The 27,729-nt window shown below is 43.1% G+C and overlaps 1 protein-coding gene across 1 annotated transcript in view; it reads right to left on the reverse strand.

The window, feature by feature from the left end:
- The window catches only part of RYR2 (ryanodine receptor 2), a 3,071,198-nt gene that overhangs the window by 702,605 nt on the left and 2,340,864 nt on the right, over positions 1–27,729 (reverse strand). Inside the window, exons 74-75 of the mRNA XM_078648003.1 lie at positions 25,495–25,546; positions 24,823–24,873 (exon numbers count right to left, since the gene is read on the reverse strand). Coding sequence (XP_078504129.1) covers positions 24,823–24,873; positions 25,495–25,546 — 103 coding nt within the window. The remainder of the gene's footprint in view (positions 1–24,822; positions 24,874–25,494; positions 25,547–27,729) is intronic.

Raw genomic sequence — 27,729 nt, forward strand, 5'->3', positions numbered from 1 at the left:
GTTCCTATTCGGCTGCAATTTCGAGCACCAACATGAAAAATAAGAGAGTAAAAGTAGGAATATGTGCAAGATAAAACTGTCTAGACGGTCTGGGAAGGAACAATTACAATTGTAGATCAAGAAAAGGAAAGAACAGTGCTAAGTCATTGCCATATAAGTTTGGTGGGGGATAGAGCATAGCGGGGGCTCAGCGGGCTAGTGAGTTCAACAACAAAGTCAATGGGCCTACAGATAGACTGGTATTCATGTGGTAAACCATTTTAGAAGTGTCTTCGTTTGAAATGAGTCTTCATTCAAGCGCTCAAGAAATCCCACTATAACGTTACTTTAACCTTATATATATTTATGACCTAGACACTAATGACACTAGAAATGTAGCAGAAAACCTTGCACTGCCATTGGTTTCACATGTCATCATTGATGTAATATTTCAGGTCATAGGCAGTGCATCATAGTGGTGCAAGTTATACTTAGATTAATTACATATAAATAGAGAATGTAAAACTTTACAGTTTTTATTATTAGAAGATCTACGTATAGCTCTGCTTTCACCTCTGTTCTTTTCAGTGAATTTCTGTTTTTTTTTAACATAAGGTAAAATCTTACTATTTTACTTACGTGCAACACCACTTTAACTTTTGTTTTTTTCAGTGAATTTCTGTGTTTTTTTACCGTACAGTAACTTTATTACAATATGTTTATTGCCAACGACAGCTGCACACGGCCTTTCTTTACAGTCAAAAGGTGCACAAATTGATCATTGAAAATGTTTTTGCAGCTGATAAGAAAAGTGTTGGTCTGAATAACAATGTCAGAGAAATTCACTAAGCTTCAGTGTCCTTTTCCTTGCACCCATGCCTAATTTTGACAGACAAATCTGACAAATACATCAAATGCAGAAACAGATTCAATCCCTACAGCAATCATCTGAGGAAGATGAACAAAATCATTGTAATCATTACAGGTTAAACTCAAACCCCGGGTTCTTAAGTTTTACTTTGACCAAACAAGAGACTACAATGCTATAAAAAATATTCCCTGTGCTTTCAGACTAGTTGACACAACTATGTTAAAAATAGATCAATACCTTCCTACATACTTTCCATGGTGCACAGACATAATATCGACTCCAAAATATCGTTTGGACAGAATATCGAGTCAAAAATATCGTTTGGACAAAATATCGACAGGACAGAATATAGACAGCCAAAATATCGTTTTTAAGGTAAGTGAAGTAATATCGACTGTAAATAATATAGAAAGTGAAAATATGTAACTATATAATATAGATAGTAAAAAAATTCGTTTTTATTTTTAGGGTTCAGGGTCAGTTTTGGGTTTTTGGGTAAAGGGGTATTTTTAGGGTTCAGGGTCAGTTTTGGGTTTTTGGGTAAAGGGGTATTTTTAGGGTTCAGGGTCAGTTTTCAGTTTTTGGGTAAAGGGGTATTTTTAGGGTTCAGGGTCAGTTTTCAGTTTTTGGGTAAAGGGGTATTTTTAGGGTTAAGGGTCAGTTTTCAGTTTTTGGGTAAAGGGGTATTTTTAGGGTTCAGGGTCAGTTTTGGGGTTTTGGGTAAAGGGGTATTTTTAGGGTTCAGGGTCAGTTTTCAGTTTTTGGGTATTATTTTATTATATTTTGTTACTATATATATATGTTTTAATAAATATGAAATAAAAAAAATATTTATTTAACTTTCATTAATTATTTAATTATTATAAGTTAATGTAAGTCATTTTAAGTATATTTTAGTAATTAATTATTAATATTAATTTAATTTAACACTGTTTTTAGTAAATACGATATTTTTTACAACTATATTTTTGTAAACGATATTTTTAACTCAATATTTTTGTACTTACCTGTTTGTAGATAGAAACTCGATATTTTGACTGTCGATATTTTGTCAACGATATTTTTGATGGTTGATATTCTGTCCCTCGATATTATTTCAGTGATCCACTTTCCATTTCAAGGCTGGCCACTAGTCAATAATTTGATTCAATTACAGGAGATGAGACTACCCTGTGGGTAACTGATGATAATTAACTAGAAGCAGATAATCAAGGGCATCTCATTACTTCTGCTAGGTTTGTGTCCTGCCTCAGGCACAAGGTACTGCGCGAACTGCTCCAACATGTGTCTCACATACCCATCATGATAAATACTGTTTCCTGCCATTACTCAAACAGAATTACCTATATGCACTTACATAAAAACAAATCCAAAACGATTACAGTGACATTCCAAGATCTCCATGAAATAGTATTGTGAGTTGGAAGTTTGTTTTTATGAATTTCATCTGTAGGAAATGGGTCACAGAACATATATTCTAAACGTACTTACTTTAAGTATTCATATAGCGTACCCAGACAAGGGAGGTATTTGAGGCTCAACATATAACCAATCAAACTAGTACAAGGACTACATCAAGATAAGGTAGGGAAGAATACATTGACACCAGTTAGAGAACTTATAACCTATACAGATCGATTCATCAATAGATTTCATACAAGGTAAATAGGCTTGATGTGGAAAATGTAACTAATTCACACTGCCAATATTGATGCCACTGCCCCCATTGACATATCCTAGCATTGGGTTTGAAATTGTTTGAAAAGATGTACTTGAGCTGACTCCCCAACGCAGCAAGTGATGTGAGCTTTTGAAGGTTTATGAATAGAGTTCTATATGGTAACTGCTGCTCCATACAATTATTGCTTTCTTGATAGTGAAGGCTTAACCTTGATTTCTAGCAAAAGACGTCTTCACTTCATAATATTAGAGCATAAACTGTCCTCAGGAAGGCCTATTATTGTAGTTCAGCTTTAGTAAAGAGGTACTCTCTAATTTATACCTGAAGAACAAGTTACTTACCTTCGGTAACGCTTTTTCTGGTAGATACAATATCTGCCTGGGCATTCCTCACCTTGTGAATATCCCCCTGCGTCAGCAGAATTCGGAAATTCTTTTTGTAGCTTCGCGCCGACGTGGAACGACGTCACAGAGGCACGGCATCGCGCGCGACTCCGCTGACGTCACCGACACCATATTAGACCCACGCCGGCGTGATGACATCAGTTCTGCCCTTTTTTCCGTGCCTTCGAGGCACACGGACGGACCGATGACAGCAGATATATACACAGTATACACAGTACACAAATGTCAAGATGACACACACAGTGTGAAGCAAATGCAGTAATGCAATTGAAATAAAACATCTCCTTGACAATAAAAACATTTACATTACAATAAACTCAGGTATAAAAGAGTCGACAATGGGGAGGCGGTGGGTCAGTGAGGAATCCACAGGCAGATATTGTATCTACCAGAAAAAGCGTTACCGAAGGTAAGTAACTTGCTCTTCTGATAGATACATCTGCCAGTGGATTCCTCACCTTGTGAATAGAGTCCCACAGCAGTCCCCACTCCCGGAGGAGGGTGTCTACTCTCCTATACCAGAAAATCCTGGAGGACAGCGCGTGCAAAGTGGCCCTCCCTCCTCACTTCGGTATCCAAGCAGTAATGCTTCGCGAAAGTGTGGAGGGAGGCCCAAGTCGCCGCTCTACAAATGTCCTCAACAGGAACACCCCTAGACAAAGCAGAAGTTGATGCCTTTGCTCTAGTAGAGTGAGCTCATATACCCTCTGGAGGGTCCTTACCCGCCAGGGCGTAGCAAATCTTAATGCAGAAGATAATCCACCTCGAGAGCGTGCGCTTGTGCACCGCCTTCCCCTTCTTGCAGCCAGCAAAACCAACAAACAGCTGGTCATCCAACCTGAACTCCCGTGTCCTGTCCAGGTAAAAGCTCACCGCCCTCTTAGGGTCCAAGCGGTGTAGTCTCTCCTCCTCCTTGGAAGGGTGAGGGGGAGGATAAAAGGTAGGGAGGGTAACGGACTGCCCCAGATGGAAAGGAGTTACCATTTTAGGCAGAAAAGCAGCCCCGGTCCTGAGAACCATTCTTTCCGCATGAATGTATAAATAGGGGCTTAGAACTAAGAGCTTGAAGCTCACTTACCCTCCTTGCCGAGGTAATTGCCACCAGAAAAATAGTCTTGAAGGACAAAAGTCTCAAGGAACATGTATGTAAAGGTTCAAAAGGAGAACCTATCAAGAACGTAAGAAGAAGGTTCAAGTCCCATTGAGGCACAATAAAAGGTGTAGGAGGGAATTTATTGGTAAGGCCCTTAATGAAACGTAAAACAACAGGAGACTTAACCAAAGAGGGCTGGTCTGGCAAACAAAGGAAAGCCGACAAGGCCGACAAATAACCTTTGATAGTTGCCACAGCAAAACCCTGCTGGGCCAATGAAAGAGCAAATTGTAGTATATTGGACAAACAAGCCCTTAAAGGGTCAACGGACTTCTCCCCACACCAAGCAACACATTTAGACCATCTATAAGAGTAGATAGACTTGGTGGAGTCACGCCTGGCCGATAAGATAACATCCACCACATCGTGCGGGAGAGAAAAGGAAATCAGGTTGCCCCGCTCAATCTCCAGGCATGAAGGTGTAAGGTCTGGAGGTGGGGGTGTAGAACCTGCCCCTCCATCTGGGAGAGGAGATCTGCCCTGTGAGGGAGACGGAGCGGAGAGCACGAGGAGAGGTGGAGAAGATCTGTATACCACACCCTTCTTGGCCAATCCAGGGCGATCAATATGACTTGGGCCCGGTCTTGGCGAACCTTCCTCAGAACCCGAGGAATCAAAGGTATGGGAGGAAACACGTAAAGGAGTTGCGAGTCCTAACTCAACTGAAACGCATCCTCCAAAGCTCCCTGCATTGGAAACTGGAGGCTGCAGAATGACGGGCAGTGAGCATTCTCGTGAGTGGCAAACAGGTCCACCTGAGGAGTCCCCCACGTCCGGAAGATGTGACGAACTACCTCTGGATGAAGCCTCTACTCGTGGTCGGCTGAGAACTGCCGACTGAGACTGTCTGCATGAACGTTCAGAACCCCAGCCAGATGATTTGGCATTAGACAAATCTGATGGTCCTGAACCCAGGACCAGAGACGCAGAGCCTCTCTGCAGAGACACCACGACCCCACTCCTCCCTGCTTGTTGACATACCACATCACGGTGGTGTTGTCCGTCAGGACCTGAACTGACCGACCGCGAAGGGAAGGGAGGAAGGCCTTGAGTGCTAAACGAATGGCCCGCAATTCCAGAAGGTTGATGTGAAGCAACCTTTCCTCTGGAGACCAAAGACCCTTGACCTCCAGGTCCCCCAGATGAGCACCCCACCCTAGAGTGGATGCATCCGTTATCACTGTGGCCACCGATGGAGGCAGCTGGAAAGGCTTTCCTTGTGACAGATTGCCTTCCACACTCCACCAAGACAGATCCGCTGCAGTTTCTCTCGAGATCCTCACTGACTCCCTGAGATCTCCGTTGTGCTGATACCACTGCCTGCGGAGGCACCACTGGAGTGCCCTCATGTGCCAGCGTGCATGGTTGACCAACAGAATGCAAGAAGCCATCAGACCGAGCAGGCAAAGGACCTTCAGGACGGGAATGACCGCTCCATTGTAAAATAAAGGAATCATTTCCTGTATGTCACGAATCCTTTGAGGAGGAGGGAATGCACGACACACAGTAGGTTCCAGTACCGCACCTATGAACAGGTTGCGCTGGGAGGGCACCAGGTGAGATTTGGGTACATTTATCGAAAAACTCAACCTGTGCAACAACTGAGTTGTCTCTTGCAAATGACGGAGCACTATCCCTGGAGATTCCGCTTTGATCAGCCAATCGTCCAGATACGGGAATACAGGAATCCCCGATCTTCTGAGATGTGCTGCCACCACAGCCATCACCTTGGTGAAGACTCGAGGCGCAGTAGTAAGTCCAAACGGAAGGACCGCAAACTGGTAGTGCTGCGATCCAACCGTGAAACTGAGATACTTTCTGTTCGACTTCAGGATTGGGATATGAAAATACGCATCCTGCAAGTCGATCAACACCATCCAGTCTTCTTCCAGCAGCGCCTGAAGAACCTGAGCAAGAGTGAGCATCTTGAACTTCTCCTGCTTCAGATAAAAGTTCAAGATCCTGAGATCCAGGATTAGACGGAGCCTGCCATCCTTCTTGGGGATCAGAAAATACCTGGAGTAGCATCCCTGACCCCTCTCCTGCTCTGGAACCACCTCTATCGCACCCTTACTGAACAGAGCCAGGACTTCTTCCTGCAGAAGCAGCAGATGGTCCGCCGAACAATAACCCTGGCAAGGAGGGTAATTGGGGGGAAACTCCCGAAAAGGAAAAGCATACCCATTCTCCACGAGATTGAGAACCCAAAGATCTGATGTTATCAATTCACAATCTCGTAGAAAATGGGTAAGCCGGCCCCCCACTGGGCCCACATGATCCGGAATGGCGGATCTAGGGCTGCTTTGCTGCGGTGGTAGGGGGCTGGGAAGAGGAGGAGAAGGAGGCTTGACGACCTCTAGGACGAGCTCGTTCTTCCCCTGTATGACAGAGTGTTTTGCTGTTGTTGTGGCTGCTGCTGCGTTGTTTTATAGTAACGAAAGGAAGACCTGCCATATCCTCTGAAGCGCCTTCCAGTAGTACCCCTGGTCTGAAGACCCAAAGATTTCGCCGTGGCCCTGCTGTCCTTGAAACGTTCTAAGGCAGCGTCAGCCTTCTTGCCAAACAATCCTGAACCATCAAATGGCAAGTCCATAAGCGCAGACTGTACATCAGCAGAGAACTCCGATGATTTTAGCCATGCAGCTCTCCTAGTGGCCACCGAAGAGCCCATGACCCTCGCCACCGAATCAGTCGTGTCCAGCCCACTCTGAATCACTTGCCTCGCAGCAGCTTGAGTGTCTGAAATTACCTCCTGAAAGTCCTTTCTATGCACCTCAGGAATTTTCAGCACCAACTGCTTCACGGAATCCATTAAGGCATGGATGTACCGCCCCATCAGACAAGTAGCGTTGGTGGACTTTAATGCCATACTAGCTGAGGATAAGACCTTCTTAGCAGATTGATCTTGCTTCCTGGATTCTTTTTCCCCAGGAACCTGCGAAAAAGCACCCGCAGACTTCTTAGAACAGGCAGCCTGCACAACCAGGCTCTCAGGCAGAGGGTGAGTTGATAAAAAGTCCGGGTCACCAGCCCTTGAAACCGCAGGAGCTGTCAAAGGCTTCTTCCAAACTTCATAGATGGGTTCTGCTAATGCATCATTAAATGGCAGCATCGGCTCAATAACTGAAGAAGGCGAGTGAATGACTTCCGTAAGAATATTAAATTTGTACTCAGCAGTGGGCAGAGTAATGTTCAACAAGCCTGTCGCCTTTTTAATCACCACGTGATATGGCACCACATCTTTGGTAGGCACATCTGACACAGAAGCCAAATCCCACTCAGGAGAAAGTTCAAGTCCACTGGCCTCTCTTAGGTCATCAAAAGGATCATCAGAATCCTGTAACTCTCCTTCCTCCCCGTCAGCATACTGATACTGTTCTTCCTCCAATAGTCTCTGGGCTTCACGCCGTGACCTCATTTTCAGAAACGAAGTCGACGGATCCGGAACCGAATCCGCCGGGGTCGGAGCCGGCGTCGAACCCAAAGTCGGGCGAGGAATTTTCACCCGAGGTCGAACAGGATCCTGCAACGAAGACGTGGGCACCCGCGTCGATGGAACCGGCGTCGATGGAGTCGGCGTCGAAGGCTTCGGCGTCAAAGGCCTCGGCGGCGCCGGAAAATGCTACTGCGGTGCTAGAGCCGGCATGAAAGGCATGAAGGGTGCAGGAGCATAAGCCTGAGGAACACCCAAGTTATATGCCATAGGACCCGTGGGACCAACAGGTGCTCCAGAGGGGTACATTGCCCTGGAGTAAACCCCAAACATAGCATTCAGGAACTGGGATGGATCCTGACCTGGAGCCGGAAAGGCTGGATACGGGCCCCCAGGTTGCTCACGAGGAGGCGGAGTCGTCACAACGTCGATCTCCCCCTTCGGCTGCGGTACCGGGGTCGACGAACCCGCAGGCACCGGAACCCCGACTTCACCAACCTCCTCCACCTCACCTTCATCCTCCTGACCAGAAGGATTAGATGGATCCGGAGAAGGGTTCGCCTGCTGCTTCGGAGATCCTGGTGAATTCGCACGCGAAGCCTCACCATCAGAGTCCTGCACCTCCGACGCCGAAGCCTCCACTTCCTTATGAAGAAGCCTCACTTGCGACTTCGGCCTCGAACTCGAGTCCTTCCCCGAGTGATTACGTAACTCATGGCTCCTCTTCTTATGCTTCTTCCTCGAGGACCTTGAAGCATGGGCAGAAGACGACTCCGAACGCGACCTCGACCTCGACCGCCGAGACCGAGACTTGGAAGCCTTCTTATCTTTTTTATTCTTTAGCTTTGCCACAAGGAACTTCATCTCCCTCTCCCGAAGGCCCTTCGGAGTCATCTTCTTGCAAGATGGGCAATCCTCGACATCATGGTCGGAGCTCGGGCACCAGACGCAGCATTCATGCGGGTCAGTTATAGACATAGTCTCGCCACATTCTCCACAAGCATTAAAACCAGTCTTCTTTGAAGTCATCTCAATAGAAGACAAAGATACAGTGAAAATAACACAGAGTAACAAGGTTACTATAAAGCTACTGCACGATCCCAGAAAAACCGTTAGCGTCGACGACACGGAAAAAAGGGAACTAATGTCATCACGCCAGCGTGGGTCTAATATGGTGTCGTGACGTCAGCAGAGTCGCGCCCAATGCCGTGCCTCTGTGATGTCGTTCCACGACGGCGCGAAGCTACAAAAAGAATTTCCGAATGCTGCTGACGCTGAGGGATATTCACAAGGTGAGGAATCCACTGGCAGATGTATCTATCAGAAGGCATTATCCAGTGAGAAATCAGGAAAACCCTTTCAGGATATGTTCACTGATGCCAATATATGGTTCCATTATGGAGATAAGTCTGTTATGATCATGTTTGTCAAAGGCAGCAAATAAGCCAATAAAGATGATCAAACATCTGTTGCTGCTGTCAAATATGGGTCATGGATATTCATGGTGGCTGATTCAAAACTATAATCAGCTAAAAAGCATGGTTGATGGATAGGCAACAGTTGATTCCTGACACTGAATGGGTTCTGCTCGGTCTTTTCAGTGTTTTTTTCCAAGCCATGTGAGGTTGGCTACCCCAAGTAAGTTTGATGGGTTTAATGGCTAGGCCAGGTTTATTAAAAAGTGGAAATATCTGGCTGGTCTTTTGTGCAGCCCTGGGTTTCAGCATACAAGTTTGCACTATGCCTCACAAAGTAGGTGATGCTTACGGTTTTTTAGGGGAATGTAAGAATGGAAATGATGCGAACTGATATCATGACTGATTTACCCATGAAAAATAGCCTGCTTTCTGAATGGCTGATGCACCTGACAGTGCCTTAGGAGATTAAATGAAAGAGTGCTGAATGATAGTCCATGATCCCTGGTCTGTAAATGGGAAAGAATGAATAAGATATGATACTTGAATTCCGACACTCTGAGGAGAAAGGAAGTTATTTTAAAGAAGTAATGATGATGAGATGTGCCATAGATCTCTTCACAGACTAATAGCCAGATTCATGAAAGGAAATGCGTCTCGCAAAGGGCCAGATTCTGAGAATCTGGCCCTTTGCGAGCGCAATTTTTGCATTTGGGATTCATCCTCCCAAATGCAAAAATCGCTAATAGCAAAATCGCAAAATTGCGAGGAATTGCATTTAACGAATCTCTATTTGAGATTCCTTAAATGCAATTCATTAACCATTTTTAATTTGCGAATTCGCAATTTTTGGTCGCTATTTACCGGGAAGTCTGACTTCGTGGTAAATAGCGAAAACTTAGAAAAATGCACTTTGGTGCATTTTTCTAAGTTGTATGTTACACACACACATGTCCTTTGGACATGTGTGTGCGCAACATGAGTCTACATTTTCATTTCAGGGGTGCTACAGGGTGTCCTTTGGACACCCCTGGCACCCTTGAAATCGCATCCTTATTTGCGATTAGCAAATTGCTAAATTGCTAATCGCAAATAAGGAATAACTCCCCATTCATGAATGAATGAATGGGGAGTTATTCCTTATTTGCGATTAGCAATTTCCTAATCGCAAATAAGAAAGCTGTAGGAATCGCAATTTTTTTCGCGATTTCTACATGAATCCCGTTTTGCAAGTCCTTAATAGCGATTCCTTAATAATCGCTATTAAGGACTTGCAAAATGGGACAATGATGAATCTGGCTGATAATGTTTTGGAAGTAGTTTGTCATGCTCTCTGAGAGATTCTGAGGGAGAGCTGTGAATATTTTAGTTGAAATTCAATCTTGGACTCTATCTGCATATGAACTGACTGTTATGTACTGCTTTTCGTATATTTTAAGTATGCTCATAAGTCCCTCAATTTGCTGCTATTTCTAAATTGATTCTTCGGTTGAAACAGCAATGTGGATTATCTTTGGAAAACGATCTATAATGTTGAACACCTGTACTGGGATACGTTACAATATTGACTGCTCTTACTTAAATGAATTCTAGTCCTGCTAAAGCAGGCTTCTTGATTTCTGTATCATGATTCGTGGATAGAGCTCTGTTATGTTTTTATTATTTGTAATAATATGAAAGTATTCTTATGTGGACCTCCCAGGAGTTACAAATATTTAATAAATATTGAAATGAATGAATTGAGAGCTGTGAACATTTATACTCTTTTAATTAGCATTAAGAGCTGCTTGATTGCTAGTTCAAGCTTATTTTTGTTCCTATGATTGGCTATTCCCTTTTCCTCAAGACTGGGTGGGTGCCCATTCAAAAATTTGGAATAGAAAAGGAGGGTTCTGTCCTCCTTAAGGTGCTCATGTAACAGAGGTCTACTGGGTCACCTGTCTCTATGGGATGGAGTTTTGCCTTTTTAGCTCTTGACAGAGACTGGCATGGCTGTCTTTAGGGCAGTGCGACCACACCAGCGCTGACTTCGGGTAGGGTGTAGTGTTTGCAAGTATTTTATCATTTTAAAAGCACCCTGTGCCCCATTCCTGGCCACCAGGCATTTTTAGGCAACAATATATATGTCAAGATAGCTCCTGTGAATAATGTTCTTCCTAGAGAGAGATTTGAGGTTTGCCTAGTGGAAGCTTTTACTCATGGTAAGGGTTAATATGTCTGCTGCTGAAAACGTGCACTATTCAGATCACAAAGTGCATATAATGTAAATAGGTCAGTGGGTTACTGCTTTTGTCTGAGAGTTCCTTTTGTCACTTACTTACCTTATAAACCTAAAATAGAACAGTGAGCTAATAACTGTCATCAAAGAGGTGCATGCAAGGTATAGATTAGAGCGTTATGGGTTTTTTCCCAGTCTTTTATCATCCTAATTGGAAAAAGGATTCATTTGGATAGAAATCAATTCTGATTATTAAAGAGATCTCCAAATCACGGTGTTAAGTTTTGACGTCTGAGTTTGTGCTTCTCCAGACCACGCACTATTACACTGTCTACCAGCATAGATGACAGTTGACTCCTATAACTTCTAGTCCTTTGTCTTAGGTAACATTACCTATACACTAATTTACACACCTATCATTGATTGTCTCTGTGAAGTATGTGTGATGCTCTGACACCCTACGCTGGTATGAGTGGTAGCAGCACTATAAAACTCCTTATCTGAGAGAGAGTGGTTATGGAGATTTGAGTGGCACTGTTAAAGGGTGGTAGTCAAAGAATCCGTGGCGGAGGTGGTCATTGGGGGGGGGCGCCACCAAAGTTGGTGCTTTAAACCACTCCTCGAAGTTTTAGTGAGTCTCGTGTTCCTCGATCAGGGAGTTATTGGTCTCTGCTATTCTCCCTCATTGGTTAGGGTGTTAGGGTATGCACAAGTGAAGAGGCAATGAGATGTGACATTTTCCTTTGAGCTTAGGACTATGAAATCTTTATACAAATGAACCTTTCTTGTATAAATTATGTCCTCATTCGTGCATTTATTCTGCTTGAAAGCATTCCCTTACTTGTTCACTATGCATATTTACAAGTAGGTGGAGGTCATTAATTTATTAGAAACTATTATCGAAGAACAATTCCAAGGATGCTAACCTGTCTCTTTATCAGCACACTCTATGCTAATTCAAAGTGCCTTGGTTGTTCATGCAGACGGAGGAAAAAATGTGAATTCTTTCCTGTGTGAAACAATTTCCTGCTTCTAAAATCTTTGACAATCTCACAAATGCGAATGGTTCTGAAGCACGATTTGTGCTCAATGAATCAATACATGTGATACCAATCCCAGGATCAACCAAAATATCAGCACAACCTCAGCAGTATGTCTAATTTTAGAATAACGTAAACCCTTTTGCTCCTTTGCATTCCTTATTAACACTTCGGGGAAACATGTGATCCACCTTACATGCTGACAGACAATTAGCTCAGTTGTCAGAGCTTGTACGTCTGGCATGATTTCCAGATATAATAACTCATGAATATTAGAGAACTCATTCTTGTTCAGCCTGAAAAAATATAGTTATACCTGGAGAGTCAGAATAGAGTCTCCACCTGGACTGGGGCTTCATGGTACATTTAGATGGTTACAGCTAGATACAAGTTATACAGTTGTTCTTGGTGATTCAATAAAGACTTTAAATTCCTAATATCACCACCTATTGGATGGCTGAACAGCATTGAGCAATAGGCAGAATATATATATACTAGCAGCCCGTCCCGACCTTGTCCGGGAGCAATCAGACTTCCCCCGCCCGCCCCGACATTGTGCAGCAGCCCGGCCCCCCGCCCGCCCCGACATTGTCAAGCAGCCCGGGTCCCCGCCTGCCCCGTCCTCCACCTGCCCCGACCCCCGCCTGCCCGGAGCCTTACCTCAGCCGCCGCTCCTTTCCCAGGCTCCTCATTTCACCGCTCCGCCGCTCCTCGCCGCTTACCGCTCCTCCCGCCTGTCCGCCGGTCCTCACCGCCATTCCGCCGTTCGTCACCGCTCCTCCCCCGTGCCATGTCCGCCGCTCCTCCTCACGTTCCTGGACGCCGCTCCTCCCCGCGCTCCTGACGTCAGCACGCAGGTCGCGGCCGGCGCTACTTCGAAGGGACTACTTTTTTTTATGTTAATTTTTTAAAAAACGTTTTTTTTTTATTTATATAGCCTATAACCATCTACACACCCTGACGATTCCAACGGTGTATCGGATGTGTGGATTGGCGCTGTGGTTCCCGAGTTTACCCGCCTCAAAGATGCAAAGTTCTTCCTTTATAATAGTAGTATAGATATATATATAATATACACAGATGTTTCTAGTGAGGCGCTCTACATTCTCTTCATACCATCATCAAATGGATGGATGATGAATGCTGCCTAATAGGCAATGTAAATATATATATATATATGTCCACCGTATGAAATGTAAAGCACTATGTATTGGCACAGATATTGACTTTCACAATATAGTTATATCTCTTTTTAATTAAAAAAACATTTTGGGGGTTATTTTATTTTATTTTAACATTACTTTCTCATATTTCCCCAAATATTGGCAGCCAATAGTCTGTAGTGACATAGATATACCGCAATTCATCTGTACATATGACATCGATATATGAGAGTCTTAAACTCCACTCCAATATGGCGCTGACTTAGTAACCCCTTTGTCTATATCCATCATACTCAACATCCGCATACATTTTGCATGTCGAATACGACGCCATTCGCTTCATGCTGGGGAAACCATAAAACACTGCAGTAGCGGGTCGGACAACTTTCCCCAGATTCCCGCTCACAGCGGACGGAGGAGACACGTACATTATATGTAGGGCTCCTGGTTTTCCATTTAAATGGATTTTTACATATAAATACAGAGGTAAAACAAGTTTTCCTTTATCTGTATTTATATATAAAAACGGGAAAATACTAGTACATTTTGCCGAGCTGCCGTGCTCCAGCAGGCAACCCTACAGCAACACAAGGCACTTTTGTTGATTACCCTGCTCCGCTCCGCCCCTCAAGTGAGTTCTTCATAGACTCATAGGGTTAAGAGGTGTCAGCCCGGGCTGAGCCAGCTTCCCGGGTACACACACAGCCGCACCCGAGTATGTCACAGGTCTTTGAAAGACCATTTACTTGTTAATGGTGCTTTGTTGTTCTTTCGCCCCTTCTTAGAGCACCTGCCTCTTCACTCTGCCGACTGCCCGACCACCGCTGGACCATTCACTGACATGTTCAACCTGCTGTGAACAGGAGGAAACCGTTGCATATTTCTCCTCAGAATCAGAGAACAACATAAGGAATTGGACATGGCATTCTGTGTCCATTTCAATTTTCTCTATTCCACAGACAAATTCATAATTGATAGTTTTGGATGGAGAACACCAGCCGTAATCCGAGAGTCTGGCCCCCAGGTATCCCCGCACAAAAGCCTGCCAACCTTATAACCAGGGCCTGAGGCGCCCTGGGGGCACACCACACACAACCTAATGCAAAATAGAGGTTGAGATAGTTGTTATGTATGTCTTAGCAGAGCATACTTGCAAAGCAGGAACACATGAACCATCTCCTCCAGACATAGCTCGCAAGAAGTCAAAGCAAACAGATCAGGAACAGGATTAACAATTCAGTTCCAGTAAGAGATCGAATTTCCATAATGACTGCAAACTTGAAAACTTTCAAGAACTTTAAAAGACACGCCCTCCCAAACCTCTCCAGTGTGCAATAATGAGCCTGGTTAGCTGAGTGGAACTCAGAGAAAAGTGTCCCGAGCTGACAGGGGAAAAACATGCCAGTTTGCTGAAGAATTAGCCCTCCCCCCCACTGAAATTTTTATTTGCCCCAACCCCGAAAATATAAACAATAAATACATAACTAAATAAAGCAAGACAGAGTGGTCGCAAAGTGGCCAGATTGGTTTTATTTACACTCAACACATTAGCACCACCTTACAAAATTTGAAAGTGAAGCGCTACTTTTCTTTTCATGTTTGCTTTTCAAGCAAAAACACTCATTGATTTCTGAATAGTGAGTGTGAAAGCGTTGAGTTGTATTCCCTATGAGTATTTGCTTTTTTCCAGTACGTTGTTACTTTTTTTCAGGCAGCATATTACTGTAGTGTAGTGCATAAATTGGATTGAATTGCTTCCAGGTGTTTATAGCGGGGCACAATTGGGCTGTAGCTGAAGGCAGTGTGAGTTTCTCTCAGGCAGAATGGTGTTCAGTGGGGACAAGGATGTGGCACTCTGCAGATGACAGAAACTGCAAGGCTCTGAGACAAATGGCTTGTCATAGCACTTTTAAGCATATTTGGCACATTCTGCAAATGACAAAGTCTTCAGATGAATGTATAGTGTTGACCAATAAATACTAGCTGTAGCGTCATCTTTTGCTTGTGGCAAAAATAAATGTGGATAAATACAGATAAAATGCCCAAAAATAGATGCGGATAAATACAGACGGAAATGGCAAAAAATAAATACCGTAAAACCGGGAGCCCTAATTATATGCCAGTAAGTACTGTGCTAGCAATCAAGTAGTACGATATGCGCCAGGCATATATTTTTGGTTAGATATACTCGAAACCTTGTTGCATGCTGTAAGGCAGTTTCTCCAAATTTAGATACTTTTGTACATGTGCCATAAAAACGAGACAGAGAGGTACTTACTATCGACAATTTAGGCAAAAAAGCAGGAGTTATTTGTAGGGGAAATCAGTTAGATGAATATATCGAATTTCCCCAGAACACCAACAGATCTCTGACATATAAGCCAAAACTCATACTGCTTGAATACCTTAAGACATAAGGATACATTATCCTTCGGTAACGCACGCAGTCCTTCAATACAGGACTATGGATCTATTGATACCTGTACCTAGTTAAAGATACTGTTCATAATTGCCACTAATTCTCAATTGCTCAGCCAGTTGATATAGTATTGTTGCTCGAATTCATTTTAGGATACGCCACTTACTGATTTCCTGTGACCAGCAATACGATTTTTTCCATTAACATTGTCTATATCAACGTCAGATGAGAAGAAAAGACAGAAATATATTTACATATTGCACAAGTAAGTCAACATCCACACTAAAGCAGCTATCCCACTAAGAGCGCCATCTTTAAAATGTATAATAATGGTAGTTTCTGTTGTTTACATATATACTGCAAACAATGATCCGCACTGCTTTTAAAACATCCTTGCTAATATAAATCAGATACGAGTATCCAATAAATGGCAGTAAATATTTATGTACTAGGGATACCAGTTTTTATCGCACAACATCAACAAAGGCCTACAATGAATTCTGCATCTCTACATTGATAGATATGCATATGGTCCACATTTGGATGTATACAGAGGAAGTAGAAACATTTTAAATGTTTGTATATATTAAATACATTCCTCGACGTACTCGCTATATAGGTACGCATTTTCAATCTATTGACTAAATAGTCTGTTAGTCATATGGATAAGAATGCTAATATGCATTCTCCCGATCGATAAGAAAAATAAACTCTAATTTTCCGACTCCATTTAATTACTATGTTTGCCCTTACAATGCGTTTTACACAGCACCAGTTGCATTACAGGAGGACACATTTATTTTTGTTAGGCACGGGGAGATTAACCCCCAGATTCATCAAAGTCCTCTTTTGCGAGTCCTTAATAGCGATTATTAAGGAATCGCTATTAAAGACTCGCAAAACGGGATGCATGTAGAAATCGCAATATTTTTTGCGATTTCTACTGCTTCCTTATTTGCGATTCGCTAATTGCTAATCGCAAATAAGGAATGGCTTTCCCATTCATTCCTATGGGCCTAAAGGCCCATAGGAATGAATGGGGAGTCATTCCTAATTTGCGATTAGCAATTAGCGAATCGCAAATAAGGAAGCGATTTCAAGGGTGCCAGGGTGTCCAAAGGACACCCTGTTGCACCCCATAAATGGTAATGTACACTGGTGTTGCGCACACACATGTCCAAAGGATATATGTGTGTGTAACATACAACTTAGAAAAATGCACTAAAGTGCATTTTTCTAAGTTTTCGCTATTTACCAAGTAGTTAGACTTCGCGGTAAATAGCGGCCCCATATTGCGAATTCACAATTTTCAAAAGGTTCATGAATTGCATTTAAGGAATCTCCAATTGAGATTCCTTAAATGCAATTAATCGCAATTTAGCGATTTCTAGAACTGCGATTTTTGCATTTGGGATGATGAATCCCAAATGCAAAAATAGCGCTCGCAAAGGGCCAGATTCTCAGAATCTGGTCCTTTGCGTGCCGATTTCGGCTTGATGAATCTACCTGATAGTGATTTGCCCAGAATCACAGGATGTTCAGCGTCATTACCGAGACTCGAACCCAGTTCCCCAGATTCGAGGTCGACTGCCCTAGCCGTTAGGCCAAATCCTCTCCCCTTGTTCGGATGTTTGGCTAAGGGTTTAACTAATAAAGACTCTTAAGTACACTGGGCCTGATTCACGAAGGTGAACTTACACTTTAGTGTAATTTTACGATTTTTTGCTAGTCATGAAATCAAATTTTATGAGTAGTATCTTCATGACTGCGGAGTCTCTGCATTTGTGGTGGAGACTCAGCACATGAAATATAGGCCCGGTCTTTATTTTTATCTGCTGTGTCTCCACCATTATTGTGGAGACTGTGCAGTTGTAATGATACTGCTCGTAAAATTTGTCTGTGAATAGCAAAAAAAAAGTAAACTTACACTAGAGTGTAAGTTTACCATTTTGAATCAGGCTCAATGTTTTTACTCATGCAGAAAGGACATAGACATAAAGGATGTGCACTGTTTACAGTCCCTTATGTACTTATGACTTCTTAGGTCCCATGGACCTCACGGTTAGGAAAATAGATAAACTGACATTTTTGTGGATTGTCCTGGATACGTGACATGGCCTGTGACCATGACCTGACCATAATTTCTTATGCCAAAGATTTGAGTTTGTGAACCTTCAATGAAGTTTAAATTAAGCGAATCCTTTAGAAGTTGGGAAAAACTGGCGTATTCCATATACTGCGGAAGAGCCCCATCTAAAGTTTATGACCACAGAATCCAATCCAAAATGTTTTCTCCGGAAAAAGCGTATTTCCACCTCTCTTGTGTGTGTTCTTGCCCCCAGGGGTTAGTATGTCACAAATTACCACCGCAATTTATTTTTTCAGTTGTTGTCTGCAGATTAAGGTTTGGGTCTGTGGACCTACTAAACACCAGCAAGGTAAAAATGTTGACCTTCTGCAAGTCAAATAGATGGCTAGCTCAGATTCAAATTTTGGGTCTGCAAATCATCTACAGAACTGAATGTCAAACCATTTTAACTTACTATGGGGGCACTTTGAAGGAGACTCGAGGGTGAGGAAGGAGCCTACCTTACTTTGGAGACATCGTTGGGTGCTGGGGGGGTCACGCCGTGAGTACACTCCCGCCGCCGGTACTACCACCAAACCCGGCCGCTGTGGGGAGGAACTACGGCTCCCAGCGACCCCTGCGCCAGTTCACCGACGCCCACTTCCTGACCAGCGCGCCCGTAGGTGCATAAACACTCGAGGCTCCCTCCGCATCGCGGACGCGCGGACGGCGCCGGGCGGAGGCCACTTCCTTAACATCTACCACCCGAAATGGGTAAGAGGAAGATAAATCTGACTGTGGAGGAGGGGGGCAAAAACGCTAAGGTGCCTAGGCAGTCAAATTCTATCATGTCATACCTTTCCTCTGCAGTGGGGGCACTAACAAAGGAGATCGCCAATGCTGAGCAAGAACTGGGCATTGCTTTGACCTCCCCCCGATCAACTGTACTATCACAAACGCCGGAGGCTGTAGTACCCATTTCTTCCATTATACCTGGCGTCCCCCTGGAACCCCTTGTTACCATTGTTAATCCGCCTCCCCTTGCCCCAAACAGACAATGTTATTGTGCCTACCCTTTCTGTTACACCCCCTAGTGCTCCCATTTTTTCGGTCAATTTGGAGGACAAATTAGAAGATCTATTTGTGGCCAGGATTGAACCCCTCCTGGTGGGCATTGCTAAAGACATTGTGGACACTTTAAATACGTGCCTGGAAGGTCTCTTAGAGAAATGTTTCCTCGTTGATAGAATTGCACGTTCACTTCCCCCCAACATTGTGTTGTCAAGTGAGGGCCAAACTGTGGAAGTGGGTGGGGGCGTTGAATCAGCTGGCAATTTGCCTAATATTTCCCCCACAAGGGGTACCAACCACAAAGCCATCAAGCCCCAGGCATTAATCACAGTTCCTCCCCAGGTGTCGGCTAATGCCCCTATTTTGGGATTCCAGCAATTGACTTTGCCCCAGAAGTACCTACCGCCCCAGAGGAGGGTCACCCCTAGCTCATACAAACTTAACCTCCCTCCGGAGGCGTCTCCTCTGGTAGCGGTGGTAGCGGTGTTTATTGGGGTAGACCCTCTTAGGGAAGGGGAACAGGAATCAACCAGGGACCTCATGGCTAAAGTAAAGACTTGGTGTGCTGAGAAATGTTGTGGGGAGAATATTGCAGACATGATTATCCACGCAAGGAGGGTGGGCTGGATCGGCAAACATCCGAAAACAACATATGGTGATTGCGTGGTCATAAATTTTTGCAGGGCAGATGTGGCTGATAGACTTTTTTGGGATGGCTCGGCGATATCGTCCAGGGATCATTTAAGACCAGTTCCCCTAGGCTTCTTCTATCAACCCCCAACTCAACCCACACCGAAAATGAATTATCAAGACAGATGGCAGGGTTTGAGGGCAGCAGTGGCACGCGGAAATACTAATGCTTGTATACAGACACAATTAGCAATACCTCCAATTGCCCCTTTGATAATGACCCAACAGGATTCCCAGGTTGCAATCGAGGAGGGTGGGTTGACTTTGAGTAATCACTTTGCCCCCCTGTCTAGCTTGGACGATATGGATTGACTACCAGGTGTAGAGTTAACTACGACTACTGATGAAAGCAGGGCTAATGGAGTTGTAGGTTGTAAAATACTTAGTTGGAACATCGCAGGCATTAGTTAAAAAATGAGCGACACTGAATGGGTCAGCTTTATTTCAGATCACAACGTTATCGCTCTACAGGAAACGTGGGACACGACGTCCCGATTTTGGCTGGACGGCTTCGTAGGTGTTGCCGTTGTGGCAAGCCCTAGTAAGGCGGGTAGAGCAAGGGGGGGCCTCTTGACTCTTTTTTCACTCGATCTTAAGGGGTCACTGAAACAGATTAAATATGACTCCCCAAATTGTTTAATTGTGGAAATGGCAATTAGTCCTTCGAAGAGCACCCTGTTCATCAATTTTTATAATTCAGTTAATAAAGACTTTGGTGGGGACAATATCACCAGATTGGATCTGTTTTTAAACTCAGTCAGTCAAAATACCCATATTAGCTATGACTTTGTGTTAATGGGCGATTTTAATATTCACCCTTGTGATTTTAGCTGTGGTCGAACTGATTGTATGGAGACATTGGGCCTGGAGGGCCCTCATCTAGAGCACACTAAGGCAGGTGAAGAATTGGAAGATTTCCTGGCCAACTTCAACCTCTTCGAATTTAAGATGAGGGAGGGGGAATCTAGAATACCAACCTTTAAGGGGACAATGCCTGGGACTGTCATTGATTATATTTTTGTGACCCCGTACTATTTTTTATCGTACAGTCCCCTCCCCTTTTAGTGATCACAATCCTGTCCTCTTGGTGGTGGCTTGGGGGGATTCAATGGGTCCCAAGCCGGGACAGGCCAATCCTGGACCTGTTTTACGTTCAACTGATCAGGGCAGACGGCTGAAGTGGGCAAACGTGGTCCCTGGTGTTTTTTATACTGACATTGGTCCATTGATAAAGGACCAGATCACGATTTGCCAAAATCCATCATCACAAGGCCATGACATCATGGACGCCTTTCAGTTAATATGTAGTAAAGTTTCTTCTAACCTCTCGGTTCAACGGAGGAAGGGAGACTCCAAACTTTGTCGTTGGTTTGATCCCCCCTGCTCTAAAGCCCTTAAATCCCTAAAATCGGCTCTTAAAGCAAATCCTAGGGACAGGGCTTTGGTTGCAATTTTACGGAAAGATTATAGGAAAGCTATTAAGGGAAGACAAGATCGTATTAAGCGGGAGGCTTGGGAAAACGTAATCTCTACTGACATCTTGCGGGATAGCAGGCAATTCTGGGCTGTAATTAACCACCCTTACTTCTCTGACTCATCCAACTTAGATACAGATTGCGTCATCCCTGATGACAAGTGTTTGGCACATTTTATTGCCGTCTATGGAGTTGGCGGCACCATTACCCACCCACTTAACATGTCCCTGTCGGAGGCCATGCCTCTGCACTTTAACAGTGCCGAGGTTGAGAAAGCAATCCGCGAAACCACCATGAATAAAGCCCCTGGCCCGGACGGGGTACCGGCCGACTTTTACATACATTCGCCGAAACTATGGGCAGGTATCTTGGTGAATGTGTTTACAGCCGCTAACAGTACCCCCCTTCCATCTACATGGGTGACTTCCACAATTGTCCCCATATTTAAAAAGGCCCAAAGGGATGACCCGGGGTGCTACCGGCCTATATCCCTTTTGGACTCCGCTATAAATATCTTGGGCAGAGTCCTTTTGGCTAGGCTAAGGGACAGTATGGAAGGTTGTGGCGGCCTGGCCGACATCCAGTACGGCTTCAGAGAGAAAAGAGGCACGATAGAACAGTGCTCAAACTTACATCTGTTGATCTCCAAGTATACGGTGGCCAAGGAGGGGTCACTATACCTAGCATTTATGGACCTCTCCTCGGCCTTCGATTTGGTCAACAGGTCTAAGTTATAGGAAACCATCCTGAGGATGGGGATTGATGAGGCCCTGGTTGGGTTTATAGCCTCACTGCATTGGGAACTTTTCGCTGAAGTGAGGGTTACAAAAGAAGGCAGATGCACATCCCGATTTCATTCGAAGCGGGGAGTTAGGCAGGGCTGAATATTAGCTCCACTGCTATTTACTATTTATATTAACGGCCTAGGCAACTACCTAGAGGGGGCTGGGAGGGATGTGCCGCGTGTAGGAGAAGTTAAGATCCCTGCTCTCCTATACGCGGACGACGCAGTACTCATAGCTCGTACTGGTGTCTGTCTCCAACAGCTTTTGGATGCTTTTGGTTCCTTCATGGACCAGCTTGACCTGAAGGTTAATTCCGCCAAATCTCACACTATGGTAACTGGACCTCAAAAGAAAAGGGCCATGGTGAAAACATTTTGGTGTAAAGGAGAGGTAGTCTCTAGAGTTCCCGTCTTCCCTTACCTTGGTGTGCTTTTTGACAGTAAGGGTACCTGGGGACCCCAGGTACGGGCCAAAAGCCTAGCTGTGATAAGAACATCAACGGCCATCCTGGGTTTCGCCAAAAGACTGGGTCATAGACCGATGGAAGCCATCTTAAAAGTGTATAACAGCAAATCCCTTCCTGTGGCTCTATATGGTGCGCCTTTATGGGGCTACATATGCTTGGATAAAATTCAGAAGGCAGAAAATAGATTCTTACGTTCTCTTTTGTGCCTTCCTCAATCAACATCAACCTTTTCCACTCATACGGAGGTAGGTTTGGACTATGTCCACGATAGGCTGAGACTGGCGCCCTTAACATACTGGCTCAAGACATGGTTAAATACAGAATTGACCCTAAACCACCTGATTATGAAGGATGTCATGAGCCTGGAGCATAGTAGTACAATCCCATGGCTGGCCTATTTAAAAAAATCTTTTAGTGACCTGGGACGACCTGATCTATTTACTGACCCCTCTGGCATTACAAAACAGGATGTGGTCGCCACTAAAAAACAATTCATGATAAGGGAAAGACTGGTCCGAGAAGAAATAGAATTGTTAAAGCCCACAGTCAGATGCCTTTATTTGTTAGTTCACTCTCCTGCACTAGAACCGTATTTATGTTTTGTCACCAATCCATTTCATAGGTTTTTGCTAACAAAATTTAGGTTTAACCTCATTAATTTTTATTTGGGCAGTTTTAATTCTTGGATAAAACCAGAGTTAGCACCACCTTGTACTTGTGACAATTTTTCAGTTCAAGACACTATGCACTTTATTATGTTTTGTGACTTCTTTTCGGACCAGAGAAAAAAACATTTGTTACCCGTTTTAAGGGAAGCTGGCTTCTCCCAGGTGAGACCAGCCATGCTTTTTCTACAATCATTGGAAAACATACGTATTACATTCTCCGTGGCAAATTTTTTAGCATCAGCGGCTAGATTAAGAAGAGGCAAGAATCTTGTAGTCCCCTATGTATAAAGTGTTCTTATTCATTTTTAAAACACTGCTTTATTGTAACACTAAGTCATATGTATTAGATCAAAATGAATTTGTTTAATTGTTTTTAATTGTATATAATATGTTTTTTATGTACTTTGTATGATTTTTAATTAAATCGAATAAAGTTATTTTGACTGACTGACTGAACTTACTATGGGGCATATTTACAAGGGCTTTAGCTCCGCTTTTTTAGCTTAAAAAGCCAAAAAAGTGAAGATAAAACTATCACCCTATTTACAAGAGGGTGCTAACTTGCATAATCGCATGTTAGCACCCTTTTTCCCATCGCCTCCCTTTGCATCTCTAATGAGATGCAAAGTGGGTGTCACTGGGCGTACCCTGGATGGACTACCTTGCAAATATCGCTGACATTCACATCGCGATATTTACAAGGCTGCCCCAGCATTTTAGCACACATTAGTTTTTGGAGAAAACTGCTGTTTCCGCCAAAAACTAATGTCTGCTAAAATGCAGAGTTAACTATCCCTAACATTGAAGTGGATTCTGCTGATACGACCCTGTGGGTCGTATCAGCAAGGTTATCGTTGTTTTGCATGGAACATCACTGGAAAACCAGCAATGTTCCCTGCAAAACGGCGATAACCTCACTATCTCTGGAATTTTTATCGCCCTGGAGAAACGCGTTGTTAATAACGCGCTACCAGGGTGATAAATTCCAGAGCTAGCCTGAGGTAACAAAATGTTCACTAAGCACGGCCAGCTATAATTGTCGCTGGCCGTTGATAATATGCCCCTATTTTCCTACAATGTGCTGGAAGTTTTTGCACAAGCAAATACATTCACTTTGCCTACGCCTAATTACACCTAATCTTTGTGTCAAGTACAGGATTGAACCATCCAGAATATCGAATGGGAAATGTAACATTCGAGATCACACTTGCGACCATTTTGAATGAGATTTATTCGAAACGTGGCATGGTTAAACCTGCACATCTCTTTTTGGAAACAATAGTGCAGATTCCAAAGTGATGGTACGTTAATAAGTTAAAAACACATTTTCCTACGCACTAATGGATTGATCCATGACTAAATAGTCAGATATGTGATCAGAACTGGATTGTGGCCATAAAATCTCGCTAGGGATACTTAAACAAGACAAACACATCATTCAATTGTGTCAGCATCCTTTAATCTGACTCACCCTCATCATAGTTTGTGATGCAAACTGACTCGCATCCACTTCCTGGAAATAGCATGCCCATTTTCCTATTGTACACTTAATATGATTCATGCTTATACTAAATGTGCAACCTTGTAGAATTATTCTGATATATTCTAGCGCTACGTGACAGTGTTATTCAAGCCTAGAAGAATGGCATTATCTGCTGAAAATAATGTTTTCATAATGTTATCGATTCCAGTTAGCACTCGACCTTGGCATTCATGGTAGAGACACTATATAATGAAGGAAGCCATATGTCACACACATTATGCCTCTCAATGATTTGATGGATGACGTATAGTAAAAATGACAAAAAACAACAGTAACTTACTTCAAATGTTTTAACTTCTTCTCCATCATCATCTTCTTCATCATGGCAGCTCTGTTAGTCAACAAAGTAAAGGAAACTATTCTTAAATATTACCCTATGGACAGCCACATGCTCTAACACAATGAATGAATAAATGAATGGATGGATGGTTGAATGACTGAACGGACACATGAGAAAAAGAACGAACAAACAAATGAATGACTGAGTTAATGGATTGAAATATTCAACTTCTAATTTGTAACTATGGCTTGGCACAGAGTGAATACGAAGTTCAAGAAAACTGCCCCACATAGTTTTTACCCATACATATGTTACCTTCGATGCCCCTTCCCGTCTTGTAATTTTGCTTAGGCTACACATGAGAACATGTCACGGAGAAAAGCTAGGTTTCCTAAGCATTCAATGTTACCCAGAAGAGGATATGGACGAAGATAACTACTTGAGAATATTAGGATCTTAAGTTTTTATATGGTATATTGTGAAAACTAGGAAAATATCTACAATAATACATTGAGTAGTCTAATTTGTTTTAATAAGTGCCCCAGGCTGAAATGTACTACTAATATATACGTTACAGGAAATTTGATGCAGTGAGGGAGTTAAATTATGTATTCAATGTCTAGTAAGATGAATCTCAAATGTATTTAAAAAAAGTATGTAAATGGTGAATACCTTTCCCATGATGTCAGCATAAGCCATGTAGAGGAAATCCTCTTCTAATTTGCTATGGGAAAGAAAAACATTTCAAAATGTGTGATTAATCAGTATATATATCTCAGAACAAGCAAATTACGATTGCTGACAGGAGAACAATTCTGATTTCCCACATTAAGCTACAAAAAGATAAAATAAGTGATATGCATGAAAATATCTTTCCCACAACATTTCACAATACACATAATTTTGATTTCTGGCTTTCAGCATAGAAGATTGACTAATGGAGCTTAGTTGTTAAAATAGTAATGTAAAAATATTATCTTTATTGAGACACACTGACGGTATAAAAACTATTTCACAAATACATTACAGTTTACACAAATTAACAGAAATACAATTCCACTTTTTATGCTGGTTTATGTTTGAGTTGGTAGAAGTGAGCAGATGTAACTGTGAGTCAGTTAGGCGTTTGCACTAATTCCCCAGTTTGTTTTTTACTTTTTATACATGAACTAAGTCCTCTTGGTTAAGTTTACTTCTGCATGTGCTGAACCAGCAAAATCATAGTTTTGTTGCTTTAAATGTGGCTTAGTCCTACTTTTAATGGTTTTCGTTGTCTCATTTCTTTTTTCCAAACATCTGTATATTCGCCCATTCAAGAATGTCCAATTTAGCACAGAACTCCGTAATATCGGCGAAGAGGGGCAATATCGCAGGATTAACTGCGATAAAAAAGAGAGTTACACAAAAACATTGCTGATGGGGAGATGGGGAGATGTTGCCTCAAAATTACAGTCCACCTCCCATTATGAACATAGCCGAGTCGGAAAAATAGCAGGCGTAAGGAACCTGCGATAATGCCTGATAGCGCTAGTTTAAATATCGCTTGGCCGGCTAGCGATTTCCTTGCTGATAGGGAGAACCTCTGTCAGAAAATATTTTCACTGTATTTCGTGTGTCTTTTAAACGGACACGCCTACCTCGCATCTCATTAGCGATGCGAAAGGCTAATGGGCCCTACAGCATGGATTCACGCGTTAGCGTGCCCATGCTGATAGGGCGTTAAAATTATCGCTGCTTTTTGCTCGAAAACGGACGCAAAAGCGGCAATAATTTTAACTCTGGCCGTTGATGATATGCCCCTGTTTTCTTAACTAACATGGAACATTTTAATCTATCATTTGATTTACATCCAAAAAAGATGTGGATAACTGGAAAGCCAGAGTGCAAGAGACATCCCCCCCCCCCCCAGCATCTCCCCAAGCAACTACTCACTTTCTCTGTGTATTGCTTGTTGAATCATTTCTTTTAAATTGATATCTGTGAGCTTTACATAGGAAGTTGTTCTTCAGTTATGATCCTGCAATAAACTGAACCCTGCAATTAAATTATTTTGTTTCTCGGCAGTTTGCCATGGTGTGAGTATCATGTCTTTTTCTGGCCTGCTAGGCTTTTGTTCTCTTTATCAATGCACTACCATATACATGGAACTCTATTATTTTCCACTACTTTCCGCTTCATCCGTCCTAGTCTCAATTTTGAGGACAACCTCCTGCAGTTTGCCATTTTCTCCATCATCCGATTAGAGAATTGTTAACAGGATGGAGGGGCACAGATAGATTCTAAACTAAATAAATGTTCTCGAACCATGCTATCACACCACACAGGGCCTCATAATGAGTAAGGTAGATTTTTGCCATAAATATAACTCCCCATCTGGTTGGAGTTACAAATACTGGGTGCATCAGTAGGTCTTCGGTCAGGGAAGGGAAGAAATATTACACGTTTCAGGGATGATTCTTATACTGTGTTCTTGCTGAAACACCAAACAATCTTAGGGGGATATTATCAAGGGGGTTTATCTCCGCTTTTTTGGCTTTAAAAGCCAAGAAAGCGGAGATAAAATTATCTCCCTATTACCAAGCTGTCGCTAACACCAGTTAGTGACAGCTAATAGGAGATAGCGACCATCTTGGGCCCCGCTTTGCATGTCAGTGATATTTATCACTAATGACATGCAAAGTGGGCGTGCCAAGATGTTAGCGACTGGAAACAGTCGCTAACATCGCTATCTCCTATTACCAACTTTTGGAGATATTCGCGCTAAGCGCGAATATCTCCAAAAGCTAACACCTGCCCTGAGCAGTTCTTCACCATGTTATCCAATGGGAGGTGGATAACATGGCTAAGAGCATTTGCTCGATAATGCATGAATATCGCTGACTTTTCAGCGATATTCATGCATTGCGG

The sequence above is a fragment of the Lissotriton helveticus genome, chromosome 6 (genome assembly GCF_964261635.1).
Source record: "Lissotriton helveticus chromosome 6, aLisHel1.1, whole genome shotgun sequence".
NCBI lineage: Eukaryota > Metazoa > Chordata > Amphibia > Caudata > Salamandridae > Lissotriton > Lissotriton helveticus.